The 19,984-nt window shown below is 41.3% G+C and overlaps 1 protein-coding gene across 5 annotated transcripts in view; it reads right to left on the bottom strand.

Moving 5' to 3' along the window:
- LOC128696555 (galactosylceramide sulfotransferase) overlaps positions 1 to 19,984 on the bottom strand; it is a 371,235-nt gene that overhangs the window by 53,406 nt on the left and 297,845 nt on the right. Inside the window, exon 1 of one of the 5 annotated variants that reach the window (XM_070094662.1) lies at positions 12,992 to 13,015. The exons of the other annotated variants lie outside the window; for them this stretch is intronic. Coding sequence (XP_069950763.1) covers positions 12,992 to 13,000 — 9 coding nt within the window. The 5' untranslated portion in view covers positions 13,001 to 13,015. Of the gene's footprint in view, positions 1 to 12,991; positions 13,016 to 19,984 lie in introns of those variants that run through there. 5 annotated transcript variants of the gene reach the window in all.

Here is a 19,984-nt window from a genome sequence, read left to right as displayed (position 1 = left end):
GCATGCTCTCTGCCAATCCCTAGGTACCTTACCCTCTTCCATACATTTATTAAATAATTGCACCAACCACTCCAAAACTATATCCCCACCTGCTTTTAACATTTCTATCTTTATCCCATCAATCCCGGCTGCCTTACCCCCTTTCATTTTACCTACTGCCTCACGAACTTCCCCCACACTCACAACTGGCTCTTCCTCACTCCTACAAGATGTTATTCCTCCTTGCCCTATACACGAAATCACAGCTTCCCTATCTTCATCAACATTTAACAATTCCTCAAAATATTCCTTCCATCTTCCCAATACCTCTAACTCTCCATTTAATAACTCTCCTCTCCTATTTTTAACTGACAAATCCATTTGTTCTCTAGGCTTTCTTAACTTGTTAATCTCACTCCAAAACTTTTTCTTATTTTCAACAAAATTTGTTGATAACATCTCACCCACTCTCTCATTTGCTCTCTTTTTACATTGCTTCACCACTCTCTTAACTTCTCTCTTTTTCTCCATATACTCTTCCCTCCTTGCATCACTTCTACTTTGTAAAAACTTCTCATATGCTAACTTTTTCTCCCTTACTACTCTCTTTACATCATCATTCCACCAATCGCTCCTCTTCCCTCCTGCACCCACTTTCCTGTAACCACAAACTTCTGCTGAACACTCTAACACTACATTTTTAAACCTACCCCATACCTCTTCGACCCCATTGCCTATGCTCTCATTAGCCCATCTATCCTCCAATAGCTGTTTATATCTTACCCTAACTGCCTCCTCTTTTAGTTTATAAACCTTCACCTCTCTCTTCCCTGATGCTTCTATTCTCCTTGTATCCCATCTACCTTTTACTCTCAGTATAGCTACAACTAGAAAGTGATCTGATATATCTGTGGCCCCTCTATAAACATGTACATCCTGAAGTCTACTCAACAGTCTTTTATCTACCAATACATAATCCAACAAACTACTGTCATTTCGCCCTACATCATATCGTGTATACTTATTTATCCTCTTTTTCTTAAAATATGTATTACCTATAACTAAACCCCTTTCTATACAAAGTTCAATCAAAGGGCTGGCTGCCTTGGATCAACGTGTAGCGCAAGCTGCACGCCAAGGTATTGTCCAGTGTGGTAATATTGGTATAGCACTGCGTACCTTGCTCCAAGGTTCGTAGGTTCGAGTCTCCTTCAGCCAGAGATCAGCGTTTGTGTATATTTCGCCTGCTCTTGCGAATTCCTATATATATATATATATATATATATATATATATATATATATATATATATATATATATATATATATATATATATATATATACCGTGAGGTGTATAAATGCTCAGACTTGAATTTAATCACTCTTTTAGGCATTAAAGCATTCTTGACTGGTGTTGAAAGGCTAATATAAAGCCTTATTAACTCTCGTGTAATAGATACACTGTAAACGTAATTATACAAGCATCCTCTCGGTGTATAGAAGACTACGTCCAGCTAGGTTGTCGTCACTAACTTCAGTCGTCACAAGTAGTCTTCTCGCCCCCAGTCGTTACCTTGAAGCTCTGGCAGAGGCACGACAGTCAACGATGGCAGTAGGACTGAACTATCGAGTATTGTTCACCCTATTCCCTCGTACCTGACGCTGCTGAATTATCGTGAGCGAGTTTATGTCACGCATGCAGGCCAGATTCGTACTTGCTTGGGTCGTTTCGCTTCAGATTGCTTTCCCGGGCGCTTCCAGAGCGAAGCCAACTGTTCTCGGGGGGGTTCCAAAGTTATGCTTCATCTACTTCGAAGAGGAAGAGGAAGAGGAAGGAGAAGGAGGAGGCCGCCATTCCTCGAGTTATTAACCCGGCAATGGTATATACACTTATGGGTATCTCTCAACAGTATATACACTCGTCTAAAAGTCCCACCATAGTATGAAGACGCTAGTCAGAGCTGAGGAATTTCGAAAGGTGTTTGTTCTGGAGACAGCCTGGAATGGACAACGACCCGAAATTTTCACAAAATTAGTTTTCTCAAATTAATTAGTGATTTGATTAATTTGACAGAGGTGCATTATTATTATTATAATCAAGGGGGAAGCACTAAACCCGTAGGATTATACAGCGCCTATGGGGGGATGGAAGGCATTCAGGCTTAATTCAGGGAACTGGAGCACAGATCCAATTCCCTAGATCAAGAGCCCCTCACCAGCGTCAAGGAGCCTTCCTTGAGGGGACAGAGGTGCAGGAGGGACCGAAACCTCGTCAGGGGGTTCCTCTCCTAAGTTCGGGTCGCTGGTGAACTGTTCCAGCCACTGTATTGTGGCCTTTTATTCCAAGTTTTGCAGTGTTACTCTTAAAGTTCGTTGAAAATGGTAAGGTTAATGTTTGGAAATTCAGTTCGTGCGCGCGCGCGTGTGTGTGTGTACTCACCTAGTTGTACTCACCTAGTTGAGGTTGCGGGGGTCGAGTCCGAGCTCCTGGCCCCCGCCTCTTCACTGATCGCTACTAGGTCACTCTCCCTGAGCCGTGAGCTTTATCATACCTCTGCTTAAAGCTATGTATGGATCCTGCCTCCACTACATCGCTTCTCAAACTATTCCACTTACTGACTACTCTGTGGCTGAAGAAATACTTCCTAACATCCCTGTGATTCATCTGTGTCTTCAGCTTCCAACTGTGTCCCCTTGTTACTGTGTCCAATCTCTGGAACATCCTGTCTTTGTCCACCTTGTCAATTCCTCTCAGTATTTTGTATGTCGTTATAATGTCCCCCCTATCTCTCCTGTCCTCCAGTGTCGTCAGGTTGATTTCCCTTAACCTCTCCTCGTAGGACATACCTCTTAGCTCTGGGACTAGTCTTGTTGCAAACCTTTGCACTTTCTCTAGTTTCTTCACGTGCTTGGCTAGGTGTGGGTTCCAAACTGGTGCCGCATACTCCAATATGGGCCTAACATACACGGTGTACAGGGTCCTGAATGATTCCTTATTAAGATGTCGGAATGCTGTTCTGAGGTTTGCTAGGCGCCCATATGCTGCAGCAGTTATTTGGTTGATGTGCGCTTCAGGAGATGTGCCTGGTGTTATACTCACCCCAAGATCTTTTTCCTTGAGTGAGGTTTGTAGTCTCTGACCCCCTAGACTGTACTCCGTCTGCGGCCTTCTTTGCCCTTCCCCAATCTTCATGACTTTGCACTTGGTGGGATTGAACTCCAGGAGCCAATTGCTGGACCAGGTCTGCAGCCTGTCGTGTGTGTGTGTGTGTGTGTGTGTGTGTGTGTGTGTGTGTGTGTGTGTGTGTGTGTGTGTACGTACTCACCTAGATGTACTCGCTTAGTTGTGGTTGCAAAGGTCGATTCACAGCTCCTGGCCCGGCATCTCACTGGTCGCTACTAGGTCACTCTTCCTGCTCTATGAGCTTTATCATACCTCGTCTTAAAACTATGTATGGTTCCTGCCTCCACTACATCGCTTGCCAGAATATTCCACTTCCTAACAACTCTGTGGCTGAAGAAATACTTCCTAATATCCCTCAGACTCATCTGAGCCTCTCAGTTTTCAATTGTGACCCCTTGTTTCTGTCCCATCTCTGGAACATCCTGTCTCTGTTCACTTTATCTATTCCATGCAGTGTATTGTATGTCGGTATAATGTCTCCCCTGACCCTCCTCCAGTTTCGTCAGACCGATTTCCCATAACCTTTCTTCGTAGGACATTCCCCTTAGCTCCGGAACTAGTCTTATTGCAAACCTTTGCACCTTCTCTAATTTCTTGACGTGCTTGACCAGGTGTGGGTTCCAAACTGGTGCTGCGTACTCCAGTATGGGCCTGACGTATACAGTCTTGAACGATTCCTTACTGAGGTATCGGAACGCTATTCTCAGGTTTGCCAGGCGCCCATAAACCGCAACAAAAATCTCGTTAATATGTGCTTCTGGCGACGTGCTCTGTATTATACTCACTTCTAGATCTTTCTCCTTGAGTGAGGTTTGCAGTCTTTGGCCTCCTAGCCTATACTCTGTCTGCGGTCTTCTTTGCCCTTTTCCGATCTTCATGACTTAGCATTTGGCTGGGTTAAATTCTAGGAGCCAGTTTCTGGACCACGCATCCAGCCTGTCCAGGTCTCTTTGTAGACCTGTCTGAACCCCATCTGATTTAATTCTCCTCGTTAACTTCACATCTGCAAACAGGGACACTTCTGAGTCTATCCCTTCCGTCACGTCATTCACATATACCAAGAATAGCACTGGTCTCAGGAATGACCCCTGTGGGACCCCGCTCGTCACAGGCGCCCACTGTGTATGTGGTGTGTGTACAGTATTGGGGTTCAAGAACGTACCATGTGTACTGCGAATGTTTTGTATTGCCAGGTGTGCTATGACGTGTTTGCTGAGATATGGAACGCAAGCATAATCAATATATTTACTAAAGGCAATTTCGCCACTGGTTTTTTCAATCCTTGTGTATTAATATTATACAGAAATGATAAATAAATAAGAGATATGCAACATTTGGGCATCTTTATTCAGATGTTCCGCCAATCAGTGACTATCAGTCCAATCCAGTATCATTTTCTGAACTAGACGGATGAAGCCACTGATTATCGAAACGTGTTCACAATAGTACCCAAATATTGCGCATATGTTTTATTAGGCCTTATTTATTTTTCGATCTTGTTAAACCCACTAAAGGAGAAATGTCTCTTTCAATGACTTATTTGTAAATATATATGTTATTTCCAGCAGTCTCTCGGTATTAACATGTCAGTACTTGTACACGACAGTTTGCTGTTGGTTCCGCCATCTTGAAGGGCAAGAAGGAAGTTTTGGGATTGACTGACCTTTGGATTCCAAATTGAAGAGATTATTAATATATTTGCATGGTGAGTTTTGTAGGGTCATCGTTTTATACTTGTGTCCAGCGTTGATGATCGGATTTCTCTCTTGAAACTCCTCAAAGAAAAACGCACAATACCGCGACTGCAATACACATAGGAGACAGACTTATGACAACGTTCCGGTCCGACTTGGACTGTTAACTAGTCCCATAGTGTGACTAGTTACTAGTCTAAGTCGGACCGAAACGTAGTTTTAAGTTTCAGTCTCCTATGAGCGGGTGATTTGAGTATAACTTGTCCTATTTTTACGTAGATCTTTGACCTCACTGCGCCCTTCTCTGCTCTTAATGATATTCAAGAAAAAGAATGAATTTTCTTGGATAAATTGGCCATTTTTTGACGAGATTGAAACCGCCGTCTGCCAGAAATCTATGAGCAATCAAGCAAGTGGATTTTTTCCCCACGTTTTGACTAGGATTCGGGAAGGTGCACAGGCTTTTTGGATTTATGTAGTAGCAGTGTTGACGGAGAGAATACAACGTTTCGCTCTCAGAGCGAAAGGTTGTAAGCTAGTTTTGTTCAGCAACATCGTTCTTTTCATTTTTTTTGTAAAAAACAGCGTTTGGACCGGGTGGTGTGTGTGTGTGTGTGTGTGTGTGTGTGTGTGTGTGTGTGTGTGTGTGTGTGTGTGTGTGTACTCACCTAGTTGAGGTTGCGGGGGTCGAGTCCGAGCTCCTGGCCCCGCCTCTTCACTGATCGCTACTAGGTCATTCTCCCTGAGCCGTGAGCTTTATCATACCTCTGCTTAAAGCTATGTATGGATCCTGCCTCCACTACATCCCTTCCCAAACTATTCCACTTACTGACTACTCTGTGGCTGAAGAAATACTTCCTAACATCCCTGTGATTCATCTGTGTCTTCAGCTTCCAACTGTGTCCCCTTGTTACTGTGTCCAATCTCTGGAACATCCTGTCTTTGTCCACCTTGTCAATTCCTCTCAGTATTTTGTATGTCGTTATCATGTCCCCCCTATCTCTCCTGTCCTCCAGTGTCGTCAGGTTGATTTCCCTTAACCTCTCCTCGTAGGACATACCTCTTAGCTCTGGGACTAGTCTTGTTGCAAACCTTTGCACTTTCTCTAGTTTCTTTACGTGCTTGGCTAGGTGTGGGTTCCAAACTGGTGCGTGTGTGTGTGTGTGTGTGTCTGTCTGTCTGTCTGTCTGTGTCTGTCTTGTAAACTAGGTTTCAACCCGAGCCAGTCTGTCCAACCTACTGAAAGATTAATGTTGGTTTAATGGCTTTGAAGACCTGGAATCTACCTGGGGGACCCTGGCCGCAGGGGTCGACGCCCCCGCGGCCAGGGTGAATGGCCTTTTGCATTTTGTGAGTGGCAGGCAAGCAGACTCGATCTAAGGGGATGACAGGTTCAGTTTTTGGCCATCAAGAGCCCCTCACCGGCATCAAGGAGCCTCCCTTGAGGGAATAGGCCCATAAAGAGGGGCCATTGACATGGCTCACCATACAGAAGTCTCTTTCGTGTTCACATAAATGAGAGAGCTTTTGTCTTCACATAAGAGCTTTTGTCTTCACATAAGAGCTTTTGTCTTCAAACAAGTAAGAGAGCTTTCGTCTTCAAACAAGAGAGCTTTCGTCTTCAAACAAGAGAGCTTTTGTCTTCAAACAAGTAAGAGAGCTTTTGTCTTCAAACAAGTAAGAGAGCTTTTGTCTTCAAACAAGTAAGAGAGCTTTTGTCTTCAAACAAGTAAGAGAGCTTTTGTCTTCAAACAAGTAAGAGAGCTTTTGTCTTCAAACAAGTAAGAGAGCTTTTGCCTTGAAACAAGTAAGAGAGCTTTTGTCTTCAAACAAGAGAGCTTTTGTCTTCACATAGATAAGAGATTTCGTCTTCACATAAGAGCTTTTCTTCACCAGTATCATGCAGTTTTACCGATTAAAGCTTCGTGATATGTAAAGTGTGCACTCGCCACTTGTTCACTACTTATTAAGCATACTTTAATACCTAAAATGGGGATTAGAGTAAACGCTGAGTATATAGACACATACACCTCTCAGTGTATATATACTGAGAGATGTATACCTCAGTGTATATATACTAACATCTCCTGTGTGTTCGTGAACCCTCCTGTGTTCCGGGAGAGTTTCGTCTCAGAGGGATACTTGTTATCGGACCACATTTCGCCCGTAGACTTAAAAAGAAAGTCTATTGTGCGGAATGTCTTATAATAAGAGATTCTCTTATACGAGTGATATTGAATTTTAATTTCAGTTCTTCCCTGAAGCGTCTCATAAACAGTCTCATAAACACTGACTCACGAAATCGTAATGACACGATTGCAAACAAACCATACCACGGGCGGGACTTGAAGCTGCGGTCAGAGTCTCAAAACTCCAGGCCGTCGCGTTAGCCACTGGACCAGTGGCTAACGCGACGGTCTGGAGTTTTGAGACTCTCTGACCGCGGGTTCAAATCCCACCCGTGGTATGGTTTCATAAACACTGTCTCATAAACACAGTGTCTCAAATACACTGTCTCAGATGTATAACTCAGTTGATTCTCTACTGTAAGACGTCTGGCAAATCCTTTCCTATGGTAAATAAAGCACGAAGTGTAAATATGATCGCTTATTGACCACATTTCGCCCTTGCAGCAGCAGGTTTCATCAGAACACACTCCATGAAGTTAACGGAGTTAGCGAAACATCAATAAAGCCTCGAACTGTTATGATTCATCTGTTTCTTGTGTGACCTGATCGGCTTTTCACGCCAGTTCTCTCACTCCAGATCCTTCCTTACACCCCTTGCAAGAGTGTGTTGACCTCCCGCTTGACCTTCCCTTTAATACGGTCTTATTGCAGTCGCGGGGGAGCGCTAAACAGGTACGGGTCGTTGAGCTCCTGGGGGGAAAAGGCTAAATTCGGGAAAATTGGAGTAAGAGTCCAGTTTTTTAGATCAAGAGCCCCTAATCGGCATCAAGAACCCCTCCTTACCATCCTCCCCCTTACCATCCTCCCCCTACCCCAACCAAAGTTGATTTTTCCCGTCAGTTCGGATCCAACAGCTTAACATCACTATCGTAATCACAACTAATCGCTAAACCCACAAGGGTCATACAACAGAAGACAAAACTTTCTTATCAGAGACGCACGGGTCACCAACCCACACCCACATGAGTGGGTGTGGGAGGGTGTGAGTTGGACCTGACTAGCTGGTGCTACTGGGTCAGAAGCCGTGCTCTTTCCTTAGGTGCAGGTGACCTGACTGGGTGGGCCATTGGTCTAAGCCGGGGGTTGACATGGACCTGCCCCGAATGGGCCAGTAGGCCTGCTGCAGTGTTCCTTTATGTTCTTATATATATATATATATATATATATATATATATATATATATATATATATATATATATATATATATATATATATATATATATATACATACATATACACACATACATATACATACATATACACACATACATATACATACATATACACACATACATATACACACATACACACATACATATACACACAGACATATACATACATATACACACATACATACAATTTTATATAATATATATATATATATATATATATATATATATATATATATATATATATATATATATATATTTTTTTTATTTTTTATTTTTTTTTATCACACTGGCCGATTCCTACCAAGGCAGGGTGGCCCGAAAAAGAAAAACTTTCACCATCATTCACTCCATCACTGTCTTGCCAGAAGGGTGCTTTACACTACAGTTTTTAAACTGCAACATTAACACCCCTCCTTCAGAGTGCAGGCACTGTACTTCCCATCTCCAGGACTCAAGTCCGTATATATGCGTAAAGCAACGCATGTTGCTTTACCTGCTTTTCTGTCTTCGTGTTTGGCTTCCAGTGCATTAGTCAAGAAGATAGTGCCCGAACGCTTGAGAGACTTGGTAGGAGCTCAAGACCCCAGGTTTACTGAAGCAGCAATTCGGTGGGACACCCTTACAGACTCCTCCAGTAGACCAGCTCCTCCCAAACAGCACAAACAGTCCCACTGGGACAAACCGGTCATGGAAAAAATCGCCAACACAATGCTCTCCAATGCTTCAGGAAAGAACAAAGCTCGTCTCCTGGCAGTGAAGGCACCACACTCAGGAGATTTCCTGTTAGCTGTTCCCAATTCCTCCCTGGGCACCCGTCTCGACCCACAGGCCATTCGGATTGGTGTTGCTCTTCGCCTAGCCGCCCCCATCCTCACCGAACATAGGTGTATTTGCGGCAGGGCGACAGCTGATCAATTCGGACTCCATGGTCTCGTGTGCCACACAGCAGAAGGGAAGTATGCCAGACATGAGGAGATCAATGACATAATAAAGAGAAGCCTCGCCACAGCCCGTTGCCCAGCTCAACGGGAACCCCAAGTACAGAGGTCTGATGGAAGTCAAAAGCGTCCTGATGGAGCCACTATGCTACCCTGGAAGGATGGAAAGCAGATTGCCTGGGACTACACCTGTGCTGCCACATTGGCAGACACCTACTTGCCATACTCTGTAGTGGAAGGGGGTGGAGCTGCCAGCCACAGGGAGACCCAGAAGATCCGAAAATATGAAGACCTTCCCCCTTGCTATAACTTCATTCCAATAGGGTCGGAGACCCTTGGAGCATGGGGCAAGTGTGCTCTAAAGTTCCTCAAAGAGCTGGGTGAAAGCTCATCATAGAAACCAAGGACCACAGGGCGACCAGCTTCCTCTTTCAGAGACTCAGTGTTGCGATCCAGAGAGGAAATGCCTGCAGCATTCTGGGCACGCGGCCCACCGCAGGGGAGCTGGACGAAGTATTCGAGATGTAGCTCTGAGTCACCTATGTTGTTTTACTTTGTATCATATTTTTGTGAATGTTTTGTCAATGTATTTTGTCTTTAAATAAAATATATATACATAATATAGGGGGTGGTAGGAGAAAATTCTCAAACAGCTTCAGGGAGAATCTTGAGTTTTCCCAGAAGCAAGTTTATTCTTTTCTCTGAGGATGAGGGTCCCTATAACAGTTCTAGAGGTGGTACCTCCCTATATTTTATATATATATATATATATATATATATATATATATATATATATATATATATATATATATATATATATATTTCCCGATAGTTTTTAAGAAATAATTGACTTAACAATACATTAGTATTTATCTAACGATAATTATTTCATTTGTGATAGCTTATCACTAACTACGGAGAATTAAAAAATGAGTTGAACCACTATCTATTGATTTATGAAATTTGTTATTATTTAAATATATATTTAACCTGTAATTCTGACTAATATTTTTATCAAAATTCGTATAAATTAAAATTATAAGAATAAATTCCCTACAGCACAAATCTCTTTTTTGATACTACGAGCAACTGAGGTTATTAGTGGCTGTCGAAGTATCTGTTGACAAGTGTGTGTGAAATATGTCTCTCAGAGTATATACACAGTGACGAATGCAACACTCTTGCACATATATATATATATATATATATATATATATATATATATATATATATATATATATATATATATATATATATATATATATATAATCACAAGATATATTTAATAAAAATATGAAATTCTTACCGCAGATATTAAGTACGATTTCAATTAGCAACTGTTGTCAGAGCATCATGTTACAGACTTTCCAAACATTACCCCAAAAAATTGGTAAAATGGTACAAAATATTTACTTAATGCGTCCGGACGCCGGCTGGAATGGAAAAGGGAAGAGGAAAGAGGAAGAGGAAAGAGGAAGAGGAAAGAGGAGAGTACATTAAGAATTAAGAAAAAAATATGGAAATCTAGTTAATTAAGGAAGTTCTCAGGTTTTGGGAAAGTCGAGAATACATCAGTTACCCCCGAGTGTTGTGTGAGCTGGTGGAGGAGGGCACTGGGAGAGTAGCAGCTTTGATCCAAGGAAGAGGGAGGGTAGCTCCACCTCCTTGGATCAGCAGCCCTTCATTACCATTACATCACTTTTCCTCCTCCCACTCGAAATCCTTTACTCTGTATTATTATTATAATAAAAAAAGAAGCGCTAAGCCACAAGGGCTATACAGCTCTTTACTCTGGAAAATCATGAGTAACATGTAATTTACGCAATATTTAACTGATATATATATATATATATATCCCCTGCAGCCTCATGTGGTTCATTACACACGAAGCCAGACACACCTGAACACACTGGATTAAAAAAAAAAAAGCCTCCTGGCTTATATTAACAACCACCCTGAGTTATCTTTTTTAAATTACACTACGGGACTGCCCTGGATTAATAACCCTCGGGGGATTTCACGGATTAAGAACCCTCTAGGGATTACCCTAGATTAAAAGTCTCCAGGGTTGTCTTGCACTGCAACGAGATGAGGAATATTGCAACAACGATTAAGCCCCATTGCAACAAGCCACACTACAACAAGGTAACAAGCCACACTGTATCAACGAGGTATTAAACCACACTGCAACAAGCCACGTTACATCAACGAGGTATTAAGCCACACTACAACAAGGTAACAAGCCACACTGTATCAACGAGGTATTAAACCACACTGCAACAAGCCACGTTACATCAACGAGGTATTAAGCCACATTACAACAAGGTAACAAGCCACACTGTATCAACGAGGTATTAAACCACACTGCAACAAGCCACGTTACATCAACGAGGTATTAAGCCACACTGCAACAAGCCTTGCTACATCAACGAGGTAATAAGCCACAGTGCAATAACGAGGTAATAAGCCAACTGCATTAACGACGTAATAAGCCACAGTAATAAAGCCACACTGATAGGACACAGTAATGATGGCTTTGTATAATAAAATGTGTGTATACACGAGATACCACACACGCTACCACGCGAGCTGTCAGTGAGAGAGAGAGAGAGAGAGAGAGAGAGAGAGAGAGAGAGAGAGAGAGAGAGAGAGAGAGAGAGAGAGAGAGAGAGAGAGAGACAGACAGATAAAGATCACTGTCTGGGAAGAACTTGGTAGAACTGTTAAGATAGTTGTGTTATTAAAACGGCGATAATAAATATACAAGATATTTTTTTTTATAAGATTTTAGTGCGTCTCTGTTATTAATAAAGCATTATGTGTATGGGGAAGCAGTAAAACCTCAAGGTAACCCTTGAGGTTTTAGGTAATATAACTCTGTCTCTCTCTCTCTCTCTCTGCCTGGCTATTTTCACGAACGCCAATAACACCAGTAAGGAAGAAACGTGTTACGAAGGAGGCAAAACGCGTTACCGAGCACATAATAAATCCCAATCTTGGGCGAAACACTGTATTAAGTGCATTCTCTGTTACCAGTGTCTTTATTCCCACTTATCGGCTTTTGCCATCGCCTAAATTTTTATCACGTGTCGGTTTACTTCCACAACCCCCTCCCTCTCTCCCTTCCCCCTCCCTCTCGCCCTTCCCTCTCTCCCTTCCCTCTCTCCCTTCCCTCTCTCCCTTCCCTCTCCCCCCTCCCTCTCTCCCTTCCCCCTCCCTCTCTCCCTTCCCTCTCTCCCTTCCCTCTCCCCCCTCCCTCTCTCCCTTCCCTCTCCCCCCCTTCCTCTCTCCCTTCCCTCTCCCCCTCCCTCTCCCCTTCCCCCTCCCTCAATAACTGGTTCAATACAAATGCCTGGTCTTTTTTCGCCAATAAAAACGAGCAGCTCCCATAACAGTCGAGTGGAACAAGTGTTCCCAAGGACTATGAAATAAAAGAATAAATTAATGGAATAATCCTGTCACCGTGATATTAATCTCGGTACAATCGTTGCAGAAATGAACCATCTTAGGTACACCTGTACGAAATGACTAAATAATGTACACACGGCAGGGTTAGCTGCATTAGCGGGGGATAATGTGGAGGCACAGTAGACCCTGTAGACACCTAATTAGATATACTGCAGGATACTGTAGAGCAAGGATCCCTCAGTCTCATAATTACTTAAGTGTGTAGACAGCTTGGGGTGGGAGTGTTTATGTTAAGTGTTAGGATAAAAACTCTAGACGCCTGACTTTCCCTTCATAACATGACGTGAACTTTCCACCAGGAGGCGCAAGGAGATTGCTAGTGCTAGGTATACGAGTAATAATCATGGATGGTCTACTACTACAACATACCATACTCATACAACAACATATTTATCTCACTAATCCGCCACCACGTCTGCTAGTGTCTCTTATCTGGCTGCTGAGCACGACCTCCCTCAGGACGGCAGACTCTTCACTGGAAAGTTCAGAGCTGAAGTACAGGGACGTTGGAGGATACACAAGCACCCAGGGACTTCGATAATTGTGTTAAGAGCCTAAAATGCTGAACCTGGCCGACAGAACCCACCATAGCAACACGAGACCCACAACTAGTTGAAGCAAAAAATATTGTAGTGTCTGACGCTGTTTCATCAGCTAGCTGGTGCTGTCTCGCCTTGTGAGACGGAACTGCAACCTAGCAAAACCTTGTTGTCACGAGTAATGAACCAATCTTCATCACCAGGCAACACAGTGAGGCCTCGAGACACAGCGAGGCCTCGAGACACAGCGACGCCTTGAGAAATATAGAACTTCACATCCATCATTTTAGCAGTTAAGCAATATACAACCCCACCCTTATACAACCCTACCGTTATACAACCCTACCGTCATACAACCCTACCGTTATACAACCCTACCATCATACAACCCTACCGTCATACAACCCTACCATCATACAACCCTACCATCATACAACCCTACCATCATACAACCCTACCATCATACAACCCTACCATCATACAACCCTACCATCATATAACCCTACCGTCATACAACCCTACCGTAATACAACCCTATCGTCATACAACCCTACCGTCATACAACCCTACCGTAATACAACCCTATCGTCATACAACCCTACCGTCATACAACCCTACCGTCATACAACCCTACCGTCATACAACCCTACCGTAATACAACCCTATCGTCATACAACCCTACCGTCATACAACCCTACAATCATACAACCCTAACATCATAAAATCCCTGCCTTCATAAACATAATACAACCAGGGTCGTATTAAATATACCTGAGTATATACATGAATATAGAGTGAATATAGAGCGTGAACACTTATTACACTCAAACCTTTCCCCACTGAAGTTAAATTCAACCTCGTTATTTCTGATGACAAGGACAAACATTCAGCATTTGTATATCCTTATTACCGAAACTTTTCGCCTGGGTAGCAGGCTTCTTCAGAGGAATATAGAGATAATTAATATATTAAAGACAGTTGGGTTATTTGGCTTATCCTGGATTAATATTAAATATTAAAGTCAGTGAATACGAAGAATTTACGCGGAATGGTGGACGGTATATATATATATATATTTTTTTTTAAGTCAGGAAAGGTAATTAGGGCTGATCTTGCGGAGGGTAGCTCTAAATCCTCGGATCAAGACGCCCCTCTTAATGGACCATGAATAAAGATTGCCATGCTCATTGCTAATCTTAAAGATGTGTATTAAGTCACCATCCAATGTTCGTCTTGCAACACTGAATAAATGTGTCTGTAAACTCCACGAAATTGGCTTATAAAAGAGTTAAGTCTGTTCATTATTGTTATTACGATACGTAAACTTATGGGGAAGTCTTGTTATGGAGAAGATTGAGACACTTATGCAACATATGGGAATCTTTATTCAGGAAACGTTTCGCCACACAGTGGCTTCATAAGTCCAATACAAAGTAGAAAGGTGTAAGGAGAGGAGGAGTTTGAGGTAATCAGTCCCTCAGCCTGGAGTCGATGTGTTCAGTCCATCAATCTTGTAGAATGTACAGTATAGGGCCGTAGACGTGGCTTATGCACCTCACTACAGTATATAAGCCACGTCTACGACCCTGTGCTGCACATTCTACAAGACTGATGGACTGAACACATCGACTCCAGGCTGAGGGACTGATTACCTTAAACTCCTCCTCTCCTTACGCCTTTCTACTGTGTATTGGACTGATGAAGCCACTGTGTGGCGAAACGTTTCCTGAATAAAGATTCCCATATGTTGCATAAGTGTCTCAATCTTCAACTTGTCGGCTTTTCAAGCCATTCATCACAAGGCTTGTTAACATGTGTACTTAACGTCTTGTTATCATGTTACAAAGTGTATGTTATGATACAGTGTTAGGTTAATGTTAGGTTAGTGTTAATTTAGGTTAGACAGTGTTAAGTTAGTGTTCAGTTAGGCTGGGTTAGGTATGTTTGGTTAAGCTACTACTGGGATTATTGATTTCTAGAGTTATCAGAGTCGGTGAACAATATATAACATGTGATAACCTAACTGGTCCATGTGTCTTCTCGTTATCACTAACATCCTCTTACCAATAGTCTCAAGTTAATCTTGATTAGTGAACCTTATCTTACATCAACACTCCAGAATAATACTTCATCTCCACACTAACTCTTTGTTTTATATATATATATATATATATATATATATATATATATATATATATATATATATATATATATATATAGCATATATATATATATATATATATATATATATGCTCAGCAGCGTGTTTTTTTCTGTATTATTATTATCGACAGTAACAACATTTGCATCCTGTGTAGACACAGGTTGCAGATCAATCGTGGGCTAGAAGGCTCAATGCTGCCTCTACCAGCCACGGCTAAGAGTCAGTCCAGTCAGGTGGATGAATTATCTACATCACCTCGATAAATACAACCCATCCTGTGACATTCCGCACGCAGGTGCATGCCACTTATCCAGGTGAACCTGACACTTATAAGAGCACCTATTATTTACATTATTCCATCATTTTACCCCTATTAAAAGCTCTTTTTCCAATCTATTTCTAAGGTTTCATTAAATTTGGTCATGGACCTGGCCGCGGGGGGCGTTGACCCCCGGAATACCCTCCAGGTATAAATCATGCGAACACTTTCGTCTTTCGTGTCACGGAAGACAAATATTCTGGATGACATACAAAGCATAACAACACAAAGAAAAAAAGCCATTAATTTCTAGTGTGTAAAGAGTTTACTTTGTTCCCAGTTTTTGGGATTAAAGGTGAAAATCCAGCGTTAATGACCCTCGTGAAGTCGACAATAATAATAATGAGGAAGTAATTACTGCTTGAAATACAATTAATGTTACGTCCGTACCTTGTATAATCGACGAGGGAGCAGATGTATATTCATAGTCTGTCATGTCCCCTCAACACGGCAGAATTTGACTCAGAACACCTCAGACAAAGCAAAATGTGACGCTGCCTGTGTTCAGGTAGGATCTCAACGCAAGTGTTATTGTGAGTAAGCAGGATCCTCAACACAACAGCCACTTGATAACATTCTTGGAGACATGAGGAAACGTATCCTGTTAACTGCTTATCCTGACACTGCATTCTTGTTTTTTCTCCTCGGGTTTATCTGAACATTACTTTTTTATAGGTTTAGATACATTGTGACATTAAACAAAATGAATTTCATATTGTATCAAACATGTCGCCAACAATATATATATATATATATATATATATATATATATATATATATATATATATATATATATATATATATATATATATATATATATATATATATATATATATATATATATATATATATATATATATGCAATAAGATCACAGTAAACAGGTGATTTCAAAATATGCAAAACAACCACTCTGAAAGAATAGAGAAATTCCAAGCGCTTTCGTGACTACTCACATTATCAAGGAACTATCATAGTTCCTTGATAATGTGAGTAGTCACGAAAGCGCTTGGAATTTCTCTATTCTTTCAGAGTGGTTGTTTTGCATATATATATATATATATATATATATATATATATATATATATATATATATATATATATATATATATATATATATATATATATATATATATATATATATATATATATGTTTGTACCATGTGGGTTAATTTGTACCTTTTACAAAATATTCAATCTTTGAACCAGAATGCCTTTAATGCCTTTATCAACAACTTGCTGAGGTTACCAGATCTGAAGGCAGTGTTCACCCTTCCATTCATCCACCAGACACAACGGTGCTTAACCTCTCTGAGCGACACTCTTCCCGAGGCTCACCTTACACTTAACACAGATGGCCTTTCATTTACTGTAACTTTCTACTGTCTTAACATGTTACATTCTCCTTCATTAAACATTCTTTTGCTGCAGTTAGTTAGCAAAGTAGAACTGTTTGAACTTTGTTTTGAGAGTGTCGTGGAAGTCTGAGAACTTTGAACTTGCCCAAGACTGCTTCAACAAAGTTTTTATACGAGCTTTCTCATTTTTTAGTTCTATATCATGTCTTCTCGGGAGAATTCTATATTTGAATCTTCACTCTCAGGAAAGTTCTATATCAGATCTCTCCTACAGATAAGCTTTAGATTGAAGTCTCCTTCTCATTGAAGTTCTGTTTGAGATCTCCCTCGCAGTAAAGTTCCATTTAAGGAATAACTCACAGGAAAGTTCCAAACTAAGTCTCAGTTAGGTCTACATAAGGTCTCACTCCCTTGATGGTTTCTTAACTGGATTTCAAGCCTGTCGACGTCACGAGGGTCATTATGGCAGCAGGTCACATCGACAACACCACTCATTAAAACTTTAATACCTAAACTCTCAGTATATATACACTGAGAGGTAATACACTTGTCAGTATATATACACTGAGAGGTAATACACTTGTCAGTATATATACACTGAGAGGTAATACACCTCTCAGTATATATACACTGAGAGGTAATACACTTGTCAGTATATATACACTGAGAGGTAATATACTTGTCAGTATATATACACTGAGAGGTAATACACTTGTCAGTATATATACACTTAGAGGTAATACACCTCTCAGTATATATACACTGAGAGGTAATACACTTCTCAGTATATATACACTGAGAGGTAATACACTTCTCAGTATATATACACTGAGAGGTAATACACTTCTCGGTGTATTTACACTGAGAGGTAATACACTTGTCAGTATATATACACTGAGAGGTAATACACCTCTCAGTATATATACACTGAGAGGTAATACACTTGTCAGTATATATACACTGAGAGGTAATACACTTGTCAGTATATATACACTGAGAGGTAATACACCTCTTGGTAATACACCGCTTGGAAGCACTTGTACTCGTTGGAACGCAGGAGGGAGAGATATATCATAATCTACACTTGGAAAATCTTGGAAGGAATGGTCCCAAATCTGCACACAGAAATCACTCCCTATGAAAGTAAAAGACTGGGCAGGCGATGCAAAATGCCGCCAATAAAAAGTAGGGGCGCCATTGGTACACTAAGAGAAAACACCATAAGTGTCCGGGGCCCAAAACTGTTCAACAGCCTCCCATCAAGCATTATGGGAATTGCCAATAAACCCCTGGCTGCCTTCAAGAGAGAGCTGGACAGATACCTAAAGTCAGTGCCGGATCAGCCGGGCTGTGGCTCGTACGTCGGACTGCGTGCGGCCAGCAGTAACAGCCTAGTTGATCAGGCCCTGATCCATTGGGAGGCCTGGTCATGGACCGGGCCGCGGGGGCGTTGATCCCCGGAATAACCTCCAGGTAACCTCCAGGTAACCTCTCAGTATATATACACTGAGAGGTAATACACTTGTCAGTATATATACACTGAGAGGTAATACACTTGTCAGTATATATACACTGAGAGGTAATACACCTCTCAGTATATATACACTGAGAGGTAATACACTTGTCAGTATATATACACTGAGAGGTAATACACCTCTCAGTATATATACACTGAGAGGTAATACACTTGTCAGTATATATACACTGAGAGGTAATACACTTGTCAGTATATATACACTGAGAGGTAATACACTTGTCAGTATATATACACTGAGAGGTAATACACCTCTCAGTATATATACACTGAGAGGTAATACACTTCTCAGTATATATACACTGAGAGGTAATACACTTCTCAGTATATATACACTGAGAGGTAATACACTTCTCAGTATATATACACTGAGAGGTAATACACCTCTCAGTATATATACACTGAGAGGTAATACACTTCTCAGTATATATACACTGAGAGGTAATACACTTCTCAGTATATATACATAAGAACATAAGAACATAAGAACGAAGGAACACTGCAGAAGGCCTACTGGCCCATGCGAGGCAGGTCCAAGTCTCCTACCGGCTTAAGCCAAAGCACCCAACCTAGTCAGGTCAGGTCACATTGACTTAAGGGAGGAACACGGCAACCGACCTGTTAGCACAAGCTATCAGGTCTAACTCACACCCACCCACATCTACTCATGTATTTATCCAACCTATTTTTAAAGCTACACAACGTTCTGGCCTCTATAACGGTACTTGGGAGTTTGTTCCACTCATCCACAACTCTATTACCAAACCAGTACTTTCCTATATCCTTCCTGAATCTGAATTTTTCCAACTTAAAACCATTGCTGCGAGTCCTGTCTAGGCTAGATATTTTCAGCACACTATTTACATCCCCTTTATTTATTCCTGTCTTCCATTTATACACTTCTCGGTGTATTTACACTGAGAGGTAATACACTTCTCGGTGTATATACACTAAGAGACAATACACTTCTCAGTGTATATACACTAAGAGACAATACACTTCTCGGTGTATTTGCCCTGTGCATGATCCCCCCCCCTCCCAGCACAGTTCTAAATAAACTCCCCTTAATAAAAAAAGTTCCATAGATCTCCCTCTATGGAACTTTCTATAAAGTCCTACAAAAGTTCAATATAATGAAACTTTACTAGACAAGTTCCTCATTATCCCTGTCACTCTGATCTGTCTAAGTTTGGGCCAGGAAGGCCACGTTATGCATATTTAATTTAAAAAAAAATTTGGCTACGTAAATTCAGCTTCCTTACATAGCTTCTCTATTTACTCCAGCTTTTTTTGTAAATACGATTAAAAATAGGGCACTGGAAATCTGAATACCACGTACTGTGAACCGCCTTTCCATTTGCTTTTCAATTTCGAGTGTACCTTTCCAATTGCATGTACGTACGACTGCAGTATATAGAGTAGCTTTGTAGCAGAGATGAATGCAATGAAAAT

This window comes from Cherax quadricarinatus, chromosome 47 (assembly GCF_038502225.1).
Source record: "Cherax quadricarinatus isolate ZL_2023a chromosome 47, ASM3850222v1, whole genome shotgun sequence".
NCBI classification, from domain to species: Eukaryota; Metazoa; Arthropoda; class Malacostraca; order Decapoda; family Parastacidae; genus Cherax; species Cherax quadricarinatus.
This window is presented reverse-complemented; position numbering and strand designations above follow the sequence as displayed.